This window comes from Sus scrofa, chromosome 9 (assembly GCF_000003025.6).
Source record: "Sus scrofa isolate TJ Tabasco breed Duroc chromosome 9, Sscrofa11.1, whole genome shotgun sequence".
Classification (NCBI taxonomy): domain Eukaryota; kingdom Metazoa; phylum Chordata; class Mammalia; order Artiodactyla; family Suidae; genus Sus; species Sus scrofa.
In genome coordinates, this window is record NC_010451.4 from 92,471,606 (window position 1) to 92,483,954 (window position 12,349).

The 12,349-nt window shown below is 39.5% G+C and overlaps 2 protein-coding genes across 16 annotated transcripts in view; one reads left to right on the forward strand and one right to left on the reverse strand.

The window, feature by feature from the left end:
* DBF4 (DBF4 zinc finger) overlaps window positions 1-10,354 on the reverse strand; it is a 32,575-nt gene extending 22,221 nt beyond the window's left edge. For 2 of the 6 annotated variants that reach the window (XM_021101970.1, XM_021101968.1), the window contains exons 1-4: window positions 9,450-9,775; window positions 8,088-8,260; window positions 2,349-2,528; window positions 563-613 (exon numbers count right to left, since the gene is read on the reverse strand). In XM_021101970.1, the coding sequence (XP_020957629.1) occupies window positions 563-613; window positions 2,349-2,528; window positions 8,088-8,260; window positions 9,450-9,495 (450 nt within the window). In that variant the 5' untranslated portion in view covers window positions 9,496-9,775. 6 annotated transcript variants of the gene reach the window in all.
* Window positions 9,919-12,349, forward strand: part of SLC25A40 (solute carrier family 25 member 40) — a 45,206-nt gene continuing 42,775 nt past the window's right edge. For 7 of the 10 annotated variants that reach the window (XR_002347063.1, XR_002347062.1, XR_002347060.1 and 4 more), the window contains exon 1: window positions 9,920-10,164. The gene's annotated coding sequence lies outside the window, so the exon portion shown is untranslated. The other 3 variants (XR_002347064.1, XM_021102525.1, XM_021102526.1) reach the window with 3 other exon arrangements.

Here is a 12,349-nt window from a genome sequence, read left to right on the forward strand (position 1 = left end):
TGAATCCGACTAAGAACCATGAGGTTGTGGGTTTGATCCCTGGCCTTGCTTGGTGAGCTGTGGTGTAGGTTGCAGACTTGGCTTGGATTCTGTGTTGCTGTGGCTGTAGGCTTGGCAGCTACAGCTCCGATTAGAGCCCTAGCCTGGGAACCTTCATATGCCATGGGTGTGGCCCTAGAAAAGGCAAAAAGACCAAAAAAAAAAAAAAAAAAAGTTTTAAGAACATCTCTCTCTTCTTTTTTTTTTTTTTTGACTTTTCAGGGCTGCACCCGTGGCATATGGAGGTTCCCAAGCTAGGGGTCTAATCAAAGGAAAAACTGCCAGCCTACACCAGAGCCTCAGCAATGCCAGATCTGAGCCGCATCTGTGACCTACACTATAGCTCACAGCAACATGGAGCTTAATCCACTGAGTGAGGTCAGGGATCGAACCCTTGACATCCTGGTTCCTAGTCAGTTTCGTTTCCACTATGCCATGACAGGAACTCCAAGAATATCTCTATTTTTCACTTTAGTTTTTAGTAACAAAACATACAGTGTGAATTTTTAAATTTCCTACTTACATGGTCCTTGATAGCTTTTTCAACTAATAATTTTCCTCTGCTCAAACACACCTATAAAAAGTCAGAGAATAATTAAAATATAAAGTTATAACATAGTGCCTTACTAGCAAAAATTTTAAAAAGATAAAATAGCTAAAGCAAATAGATAAAATTTATGATTTTTAATACAAACAAAATTTGAAATTTTATTTGTACAAATCTTAATGACTATCAACACAATAAATGTATGATAAAAAGTGATTTCCTTAGGGTCTCTATTTGTAATAAGATCTCCCTATCAAAGAATTTGTCTCTTCTTTTTTTGGTACATCAACTAAACTCGAATAAAATTCAAGGTCAGTTCTATATTAAGTTCTATTCAACATGAAAAATAAGAGAGGTAGGGTGATGTGAAATTCTATCTATAATTAAATAGTAAGTTTACATTTTAATTTTCTACTTAAAGTATCTAAAAATATGAGTCAATTATATATACTGTTTTTACATAGTATTTACTTTTTAAACAAAACACTAGGAAAAGCAGTTGAAATGCTAGCAGCAATTAATTTGTCACTGGTGTACAACCCTGTTCCTCCAAAAAGCATTAACTGAAAGAATGTATGTGGCTTACTTGGTCTCTTTTGCAACTTTTTTCTTCTATACATTTGTCTCTTTTTTTACCAAGTGATGTCTCTTATGTAACTAATTTCTTTTACCTGTTCTCCCCCACCCATTTTCCACTGCTTCTCAAATGGTCATAGTCAAAAGTTGGGAAGGATATTTTTAAATAATTAATTTCGATATAAAAAAAAGACATTTAATTTTTCATTCTCTTCCCCTTTCCATACTCAACTCAATTTAATTTATCCTTCCCTGTACCTTACAATTTATTGGCAACTGAGTGGCAGGGATATGATGTTAGTAATTCTAGAACAGGGGTTGGCAAACTTTTTCTTTAAAGGGCCAGACAGTACAAGGTTTAGCTTCTTCAGGCCGCATAGTCTCTGTTCCAATTATCCCATTCTGCCTTTTATAGCAGGAAGCATTCAGTCAACATATAAATGAATGGACATGTCTGTGTTTTGATAAAACTTTATTTATGGACAATTAAAATTATAATTTCATTTAATTGCTACTTGTCACAAAGCACTCTAATTTTTTTTTTAAGACTGTACCTGTGACATATGAAGGTCCCCCTGAAGGGTCGAATCAGAGCTGTTACTGCTGGCCTACACCACAGCCACAGCATTGCGGGATCCAAGCCGTATCTGTGATCTACACCACAGCTTACAGCAATGCCAGGTCGTTAACCTACTGACCAAAGTTAGGGATTGAACCCATGGATATTGGTCAGGTTTGTTACTGCTGAGCCACCATGGAATGCCGAAGTACTCTTCTTTTGATTTTGCCCCAACTGTTTGAAAATGCAAAAACCACGCTAAGCTTACAGGCTATAAAAAATAGGCCACAGGCTAGATTTGGCCTATGGGCTATAGTTTGCTTGTCCCTGCTCTGAAACAAATAAAAGATTTCTATTTCTTCTTTAAACAATGGTCTGTTGTTACTTTTTAGTTGTAAAGTACTCTAAAAATAAAAGCCATCACAAAGTGCAAGGGCCTATTTTAGGAATCAGAGCATGACTACACAAGTAGTATTTCTATATCTATAGCAATCTTATTAATGATGGGAAGGGACTCTTAATGTAGATAATGTTCTATCTAAAGTGAACTCTGCTTTCAGCCCACTCTTGACAACTATGAGATCCTATAGCCTTTTAGTGAATTTCAAAGCATAGTAAGAGACTTACTGAATCTGGAGACTTAAATGAACTTCCATCATGGCTGGGATGAGGTGATGTGGTTTCTGCAGCATATGCAGATTCTGGACTTGGTACAGGAGAAATTCGTCCCAAGGTTTGTGCAAATTTAGCTTCCTTTTTATTTGAAATAAGATAATTGATATCTTTGCTGAGAAATTCTTCAACTCGCTAAAGGGAAATAAAGTATTTTTAAGAAAGTCATATATAAACCATAAACTGTTTCATATGCTAGATATAACAGAAAATGCCAATTTGATGCATTTTATTATTTTCTAAATTTGTGGGTTTTATACTGTATTATTCTGAACTGAGAGTTCTGAGAAAGTACAATGGGAGTTCCAATAACACAAAAACAGCATGCAGTTTATATATCCTGTTTAATACACATAACAACCTGTGTTACTAATATTATCCATATATTGTGGAGAATAAAACTAAAGAGAAGTGACCTGCCTGAGGTTACATCCAAATAACAGAATTTGAACAGAGGTATTCTTTTTTTTTTTTTTTTGGTCTTTTTTGTTGTTGTTGTTGTTGCTATTTCTTGGGCCGCTCCCGCGGCATATGGAGGTTCCCAGGCTAGGGGTCCAATCGGAGCTGTAGCCACCGGCCTACGCCAGAGCCACAGCAACGTGGGATCCGAGCCGCGTCTGCAACCTACACCACAGCTCACGGCAGCAACGCTGGATTGTTAACCCACTGAGCAAGGGCAGGGACCGAACCCGCAACCTCATGGTTCCTAGTCGGATTCATTAACCACTGCACCACGATGGGAACTCCTGAACAGAGGTATTCTAATTCAAGTCCATGCTCTAAAGTATTACTATCTAGCAGAACTCCTTGTAATGATGGAAATATTCTTTATCAGCACTGTCCAACATGATAGCAACTGCTACATGTGGCTACTGAGTACTTGCAATGTAACTAATGTGACTGTGAACAACTGAATTTTAAACTGTATTCAATTTTAATTAATTTCAGTAGTCACGTGTGACTAATGCTACAGTACTGGACAGCACAACTGCAAACTCAATGTTGTATCTTTCCATAAGACTTAAACTAATTAAAAAGTAGGGACCCTTACTTTGAAGAGTGCATGACTATTTGAAGACAATTTCCCTAGTTTGAAAACCACTGCTTAAATGCCTGAATTTATAAACACCTGTAACAAAGTCAATGTTATTGAAGACCATCTCCATCCAAAGGCAGGAAAATTAAACTAAGTAGAAATACTTTCAATTATTAACTATTTGCATAAATGAAAGACTCCTAAAATACTTTAAATAGCCATATCTACTTTTTATAGGATCTTAAAATATAAATGAAGATAATGAAATATGAAGCAAAGTATGTAAGAGATGAGTTAATTTCATCTAAGCATGAAGCAGAATTTGCTAAGACCAGTTGCTTTGGTTAAATGAAAATCACTACTTTTTTCTTGGGCAACATTTCATCTACTAGTAAATAAAGTATTTTATATATTCCAGAGACTACAAACTCAAGGGCCAGCAAGAATACAAATGAACAATTATATGTCAAATACTTTTATTTTCATAAATATGTGATCCTAGCACTACCAGAGGTTCCAATTTTTCAAGAAGCCCAATCTCCATGTTTTTTTTTAAAAATGCAATTAAACAATTAACATAAAATTTACCATTTAAACCATTTTTGAATGCACACTGGCATTCTGTACGTTCTCACAATATTGTGTAACCATGCCCACTATCCATTTCTAGAACTTTAAAAAAATCTTCCTAAACTGAAACTATACCCACTAAACAATTAACTCCCCATTTTCCCTCTTACCAGCTCTTAATTTCTGCCATTTCTATGAATTTGACAATTCTAGGTACTTAATACAAGTGAAATCCTGTATTTGTCCTTTTGTGTCTGGTGTATTTCATTTAGCACAATGTTTTTAAAGTTCACCCATGATGTAAACAGGGACCAGAATTTCATTCTAAGGTATGTACATTCTACTGTATGTATATTCTACTTTATGTATAAACCACATTTCATTTATCCATTCATTTGCAGATTAACATTTGGATTGTTTCCACTTTTTGAATATTATGAATAATGCTGCTATGAATATGGGTGTACAAGTACCTCTTCAGGACGCTTTCAGTTCTTTTGGATATATATCTTGAGGTGGAACTGCTTAATCATATGGTAATTCTATTTTTAATTTTTTGAGGAAACAGTGTTTTCCATAGCAGTTATACCATTTTACAATTTCACCAACAGTGCATAAAGGTTCCAGTTTCTCTACATCCTCACCAACACTTATTTTGATAGTGGTCATTCTAAGGCCACTTTTGATGTGAAGTAGTATCTCATTGAGGTTTGTTTGTTTTTTTTTTTTTAAAGGGCCGCATTTGTGGCATATATAAGTTCCTAGGATAGGGGGTCAAATCAGAGGTACAGCTGCTGGCCTATGCCAGTCACAGCAATGGCAGATCCGAACCCTGTCTGCGACCCACACCACGGCTCATGGCAACCCCGGATCCTAACCCACTCAACGAGGCCAGGGATCGAACCCACATACTCATGGATACTAGATGGGTTCTTATCCTACTGAGTCACAATGGGAAATGTTTTTTTTTTTTTTTTTAATTGAAGTACAGTTCAGTTACAATGCTAGTAACACACAGTGTCAATGTGTGTTGTAAGCAAAATAATTCAGTTATACCAACATATATATTCTTTTTCATTAGAGCTTATTGCAAGATACTATACTTTCAGGTGCTATATAGTAGGACCTTGCTGTTGTTTTATATATAGTAGTTTATATCTGCTAATTCCAAATTTGTAATTTATCCCTCTCCTACCCCTCTTTCCCCTTTGGTAACCATAAAATAGTTTTCTCTGTCTAGCTCTGTTTTTGATTTGTATTTCCCTAATGATCAGCGATGTCGCATATCTTTTCATGTGTTTATTGCTTATTATCTTCTTTGGAGAAATGCCTATTCATAACCTATGCTCATTTTTTAAAAACTGGGTTGTTTTTTGTTAAGTTTCAGCTCTTTATATTCTGGATATCAATCCCTTATCGGCTATATGATTTGCAATTTTTTTTTTTTTGTCTTTTTGCTATTTCTTTGGGCCGTTCTCGCGGCATATGGAGGTTTCCAGGCTAGGGGTCCAATCGCAGCTGTAGCCACTGGCCTACGCCAGAGCCACAGCAACGCGGGATCCGAGCCGTGTCTGCAACCTACACCATAGCTCACAGCAACGCCGGATCGTTAACCCACTGAGCAAGGTCAGGGACCGAACCCGCAACCTCATGGTTCCTAGTTGGATTCGTTAACCACTGCGCCATGACGGGAACTCCTGATTTGCAATTTTTTTTCTCTTGTGTGGGTTATCTTTTTACCCTTTCGATAATGTTCTTTGATGTACAAAACCTCATTTTTATTAAGTCTAACATATCTTTTTCATTTGTTGTCTGTGCTTTTGGTGTCATAGCCAAGGAATCCATGCCAAATATGTCATGAAAATTTCTCCTTTTGGAGTTCCCATTGTGACTCAGTGGAAATGAATCCAACTAGGAACCATGAGGTTGTGGGTTCAATCCCTAGCCTCGCTCAGTGGGTTAAAGATCTGGCATTTCTGTGAACTGTGGTGTAGATGGCAGACACGGCTCAGATCCTGCATTACTGTGGTGTAGGCTGGAAGCTGTAGCAACTGCAGCTCTGATTGGACCCCTAGCCTGGGAAGTTCCATATGCTGCTAAAAAGCAAAAAAAAAAAAAGAAAATTTCTTTTATTTTCCTCTATGGGTTTTAGCTCTTACGTTTAGATCTCGATCTATGTTTTGGTTTTTTTTGGCTGTTCCTGTGGCATGTGCAAGTTCCCAGGCCAGGAATTGAACTGGCACTATAGCAGCGACCCAAGCCACAACAGGAACAACACTGGATCCTTAACCCACTACTCCACCAGGGAGCTCCTTGATCCTTTAAAAAAAAAAAAAAAATCAAACAAACCTTTAATAACATGTATACAAATGGGGGAGACCCAGGAAAACTGCGTAGTTCAACAAAATAGCTTAAGCCCTTGCCTTAAATGCTGTATGCAGCTAAAGACAGAAGAGGATGTTGGCGGGGGTAGACATCAACGAAGAGGAAGGCAATTGACATGGAGATGGGAAAATAAATTGGTAAACAAATGTTTGCTGAGGTCTGAATAGACAATGGGACACAGAGGAGTTTTAACAGATTTTTTTGTCTTTTGAGGGCCGCACAAGTGGCATATGGAGGTTCCCAGGCTAATGGTCAGATTGAAGCTGTAGTAGCCGGCCTAAGCCACAGCCACAGTAATGCTAGATCCGAGCTGCATCTGTGTCTGCATGTGTGGGGAGGTAAGAATTTGATAATAAAAATTTTTAGGAGAAATTAAGTCATAAAGTTAAAAAAATCCACAGCTTTGGGGAAAAATTTGGACACTTATTGCCATTAACATGCTCCTCACTTCACTGGTCCACTTCAAACTTTTTTAGGATAAAAACTTGAAGTATATGAAACCAGCTTTCAAACTGTCTCTAAATTATTATCTAATGCGTAAGTTAACTCAAAATTTCTTGCCTCAGGAACTGCTATGGGAAAGAGGAGAGAGAAAAAAAGGTGGGCAGGGCAGGGAGTCCCTGTACTAGCTATTACACTGCTGTTTTAGTTAGAGCAGTTTCCTTTTACTGGCTATGTACTTTGGACTTCTGAACATGTTTTGTTAGAAGGGTTCTATTGCTAAAAACAAATCTAAAATTACTGTTTTAGATCAGAAGGGTTTATGAATTTTTCCATCATATTTAACAGAAAGCTGTTAAACTACATCAGATGATAGGTAGTTTGTAGCCATTGATTGCTAGATCAGAATAGCACAGTACATGTGTGTGAGTCAGGAAATTAGGCTAATTCTACCCTGGACCAGTCACTTAACTTCTCTGGATACTTAAGTACTTAACTATTATGACAAATGTGTGACAATGTTTAGTTTTAAAAAATGAATAGCAAAAAAGTAGCTCTTCCAAGATGAAGTAAAATATCACATCAATAAACAATTACAAAACACTTGTTACATGGTCTGCAAATTCCAGTCATGGCAGGATCTGCTCATATTATTCAAAGATGTTAACTAGCACAAATTCAAAGCACAGCAGAAACCTCTGAAGTAGGAAATATAATCTTAACCTCACTAAAATTTACCCCATATTAACTTTAATTCTAAGAAAATCTTAGAATTTAACCCAAATTTTCTAATTTGCTAACCATTTACTCCATGTATAAGGTAAGAAAGAAGCAGGTTTTCCATATTTATAATTTATAATAACTTATAATCCAAAATTGTTTTCTTAATGACATTCATTCTACTGAGACTTTATCATTCAAGAGGAATTTTAAGTCTTTGTGGTTTGAACAGTTTTCCATGTTCTGTAAATAACATTCTTTTATGTAGCTTCCCAATCATAATCAAGAAGCTCCTTCCATCTGGAGGATATCCCAACAAGACAACCAGAAGACAATCTCACTCTTTGTGAACTTTACACCAGACTAATAATCACAGAAACCTGAAAATTTTATCATTTATGATCAACAGCTGATAGAAATTTTAAGCTTAGTGTTTATGTGGTTGTAAGTTTTCCAAAAAGAAAAATTTAAATGATTACATATTAGAAAGTACTAGTTACAAAGTTTTCTTTTTTCGTCAAAAGTGTATGGTTTTGACTTACCCCTCCTAGATCCTTAATGTCCTTTTGCAGTTTTTCAGACAGGGCACCAGAAGGTAAGTCAATATAAAACACTTTTCCCCAGAGTGGCTTATATTTGGATTTTTCTGGTTTGTTATCAGTTTTCAGAGATTTCAAAGATGGTCGGTTTTTCTCATTTTTAACCTGGATTCCACCTGTTGTTTAAAAAATTTAGAATCAGATGATGTTTTATGTAGATGAAATTTCTACTGTTTTGAAAATATTCGTTTATATAATAATCATACTATATAGAGGGAAAAATCTTTATAATTTCACTAATTTAGCAGTCATTAACATTTTGTAGTACCACACAGAATAAAGGCAAAATACCCTATATATTTTAACAAACACTATGTCACAAAATAATTACTGCTTACAGTCAGTAGTTAGATTTGCAGGAAATACGTGTTTATTCATGTTTTATGCGTTAAGGCAGGGAACTATATGAAACCAATTACATCTTAGGATGTAAACTCCGTGGAGTACTTACCAAATACTCAAGGAGCTTCTGCCATTCTGTTGAACACTCAAAACTGGTACTTAACATGTTGAACATCAAATAATGCAAGAAACCTGTTACCCAGAATGACCCAATCCTCTAGTTTCTATCTGCTCAAGGTTTAGTTTCAGTCAGAGTTACTGTACATATTAAGAACTAAATGGTCCATTTGAAGAACTAAATCACCATTCATTTCATTCTTTTGAAAACAAATTTGAGATCCAAACAACTGTTTAAAAAATTAAGGACTCAATCTGCTCATAAGTAGAAGACCACAGTAAATATACATATACACTATACATCTAAAAGGAAAACTTAAAGGCTGGAATCCTTTACCAAATAAAAGTGATCGAAAAATGAAAATTTACCTTTGTTTCTATTTTGAAAACAACAATGGTGTGTTTGAAATACAAATACTTTCCCTCCACTTTATGAGTAAAACCAAAAATCTACACCCACAATCACCCAATTTAATCCTGAAGCGAAAAGCCCTCAGCACATCTGCTTTTAAAGAGACTCTAGCTACAGCCTCAAACGGTCGCAGCGTCTGTGGGAGCCCCGGAGAGTTCCCGGGTTCGCACATTGTCTTCAGATTTCACAACCGAAGGCACCACTGGGAATCTGCGGTTGAAGCTGGAACGCTGAGGGCGCGAGAGCAGGGCCGGGATCCACTCACTTTCTGAGGCAAAACCTTAAACCGAGCCTTCCTTCAGGCCTCAGAGCAGAAGGAACATGTCAGAATAGGAAAGCAGCAGACTCAGCGCGAGAAATCTCAAGAATTAATAATGGAACCAGGAGGGGAGGAAAGGATTAAAGGGACTGCGGGCGGAGGAGGGGCTTCATACCCTGGAAATGTCCTCTGCTGTGGATCCTCATGGCTCCGGAGTTCATGGCAACTCGCCGGTACCTACATGCTGGGTCCGGGGAGGGTGTCGCGCCGGGTGGCCGCGGAAACACAGCTCCTCGAGGCCCGTTGACCGGCCGCTCGCTTCTCCTCTTCCGCGGGCCACCACACCCACGAAGGAGAGAGGCCGCGTCTATCCGCCGGGTTTCCGGGGCCGAACTTAACCCCAGGGCGCGGAGCAGGAAAAGGTGAAGCACAACGAGTGGGCTGCGGCGGTTGAAGATTTGAAAACGCGTCACGCGACGCGGCGCCGATACGCGCGCCCCGCCCCCTCTCACGCGGCACGCCTCGCCCCGCCTCGCGCTCGCCCCCACGTGCCCGCCCCCTCGCGTCGCGCTGGACCCCTGCGTGCCCGCCTCTTCGCGCTGCGCGCCCCACCCCTCACGCCCCGCCTCCTCCCGCCGTGCGCCCCGCCCCCACGGGCCGCGTCTCCACCCGCTCCCCTCCCCCACTGCGATGCTTTCTCAGCCTCATCTTCGCGGTTGGTTCCTGCTGCTTCTTGTCCCTATGCTTTTTTGTACAGTCCCTGTGGCTCGGAGTTGACCAAACGTAGTGAATGCAGTTAGCACCAAAGGCCGGCCCACCCTGCCCTCAGCGTCATTCCCGCCTTTTGAGGTTGCTGGGACCGCCTGCACTGCAGCCGCCTCCTCCCTCAGGTACGCTAGTTTTCCTCGACCTGTCCGGAGGGCTGGAAGCGCGGCGGCTGCGGCCGAGCCAGGACTCACCTTTAGGCCGGGCAGGTTGGCAGCGACAGACTCTGTTCGGCTCGCCCAGAGTCGCAGAGCGTAGTTTTCCCGCGGTCGCCCCGCTGGCTGGAGGCAGGCCGCAAAGGGACTCTCCCGGCAGAGAGCGGCGGCGGGTTTGGGGGGGGCGTCGGAGCGAGGGTTGGGCCTGAAGGCCCCGGCCTGGAGCGCGTCCGGGGCGCTTTGTGCCTTTTGATGCTTGTGTGCACCGCTCAGTTAACCTCTGCTGTGCACTCTGTTGTTTTCGTCTTATTGGGTAGAAGTTTATTTCAGCAATAACAGAACGAAAGGGGAATTCGAAATCTCAAGTCTACGATTTGGGGTCTGGACCAACCACCGATTAGCCTGTAAAACTTGGGTTTAATTACCTAATCCCTTTGAGACTCAGTTTTTTCATCCGGGACTTGTAGTAAAGAATAAATTTGAATGTTTTGAGAAGTAAATTAATTTTCTAAGTGGGAGAGCGCTTACACATACAAAATGAATTTTGGTGTTTCTGCTCTTAAACTTCTTAAAGAGTAAAAAGGGTTAAATCTTGTGCTGTTTTGCTTTTCTTACCTCCTGGCCTCGGTGGTCACTTATTGTTTAATGATTGATTTTTAACTCAGTAGCTCGGGGAAGTTAGTGCCGATATCACCGTTTCACAAATAGGTAGTTTAAAGCAAAGATAAGGGTAAATTGTAATACCGTTAGTCAAAATGGAGAGCACAGAGAGGTGGTCCAGGTTTGCTAAGGGAAATTAGAGTTTTGCAGTGATGGTTTTAGTTTGAGGGGCTTGAGGAGACAGGTGTGGAACTGTCTTTATTAGACGCTTGGTAATATTTGTCTATAATTCAGGGGAGATGTTCTGGAGGGAGTGATGGTGGTGGCACAGAAAGGGAATATAGATTGATTTGAGAGACATGGTACAGACCAATCACTGATTCTCAGTCATAGGGTGATATGTAAAAGGTTATCAGATCTTGGAGGAGGTATAGTTTGAACAAACATATTTCCATTAGAATTTCTTTTTGGGAAATAAAATCTGTTTTCAAAATGTAGGCTACAAAAAGAGCACAAGATTTATATGTTCACAAGAAGTTTTAAAAGATTGAGAAACACCTAATATAGAATGCAGTTAAAGTCATGGGAGAAAATGAAATTGCCCTGGAGAGCATGTGAAATAGGAGAAGTAGTGATGAGCAGAGGATGAGGAAATAGAGAAAGAGATGGAGAAAAGGCCACAGAGTTAGAACTGGGAACCAGTCTTCAAATGTCACATAGTTAAAAACATTGGGATTGACAGGCTTTACTAACTATATGGCTTTGGGTAATTTTGATCTAGATTTTAATTTGTGAAAAGAGGGTAATAAACACTTCCAGGTGTTCTGAGAATTAATTGAAACTCTTTTGAGAGCTAATTATTAGTGCAGTGCCTGATAGAGTGAGAGCTGGCAAGTGCTGTCGTTTTGTTGAACTCCTGTTATCAGCCTCTCCGTCTTCAGAGTTCCAAAAGGCTAAGACTGGAAAAATAGGGCTTGGATTCTGGTGATGAAGATGTTTTTTGGTTACTTAGTGACAGTTTCAGTAGATGGCTAAGGTAAGTACTATATAAAAATGATGGGCTTGAAGTGGAGACAGGTTGAATATATTACTAAAAAATTTGTCCCTGTAGGGAATTTATAGGAAGGGACAATAGGGTCTTGGGGAGGTTTGGGGGATATGGGAAAGATTTATACATGTTTCTGTTGAAGAAAAGAAAAACAGGGAGTCTATTTTATGTTCCAGGGAAAGATGAGGTACCTTTCTTATTTACTGTATTGAGGAAGAACAGTAACATATTGTCATCCTAGGCTTTTAGACACACCCTTGACTGCACTGTAAGTGATAATGTCAAGCTGTGAATAAGCAGAAAGTCTGTTTTTACTGGACAGTGTTAAAAAATGTCTGATCTGTAACCTAAGGACATTTAAAAAAATTATTTTTGGGAGTTGTCTTTGTGGCTCAGTGGGTTAAGAACCTGTTTAGTACCCATGAGGATGCAAGTTCCATCCCTGGCCTAGCTCAGAGGGTTAAGGATCCAGCGTTGCTGCAGACTGCCGTGTAAGTCCAGGATGTG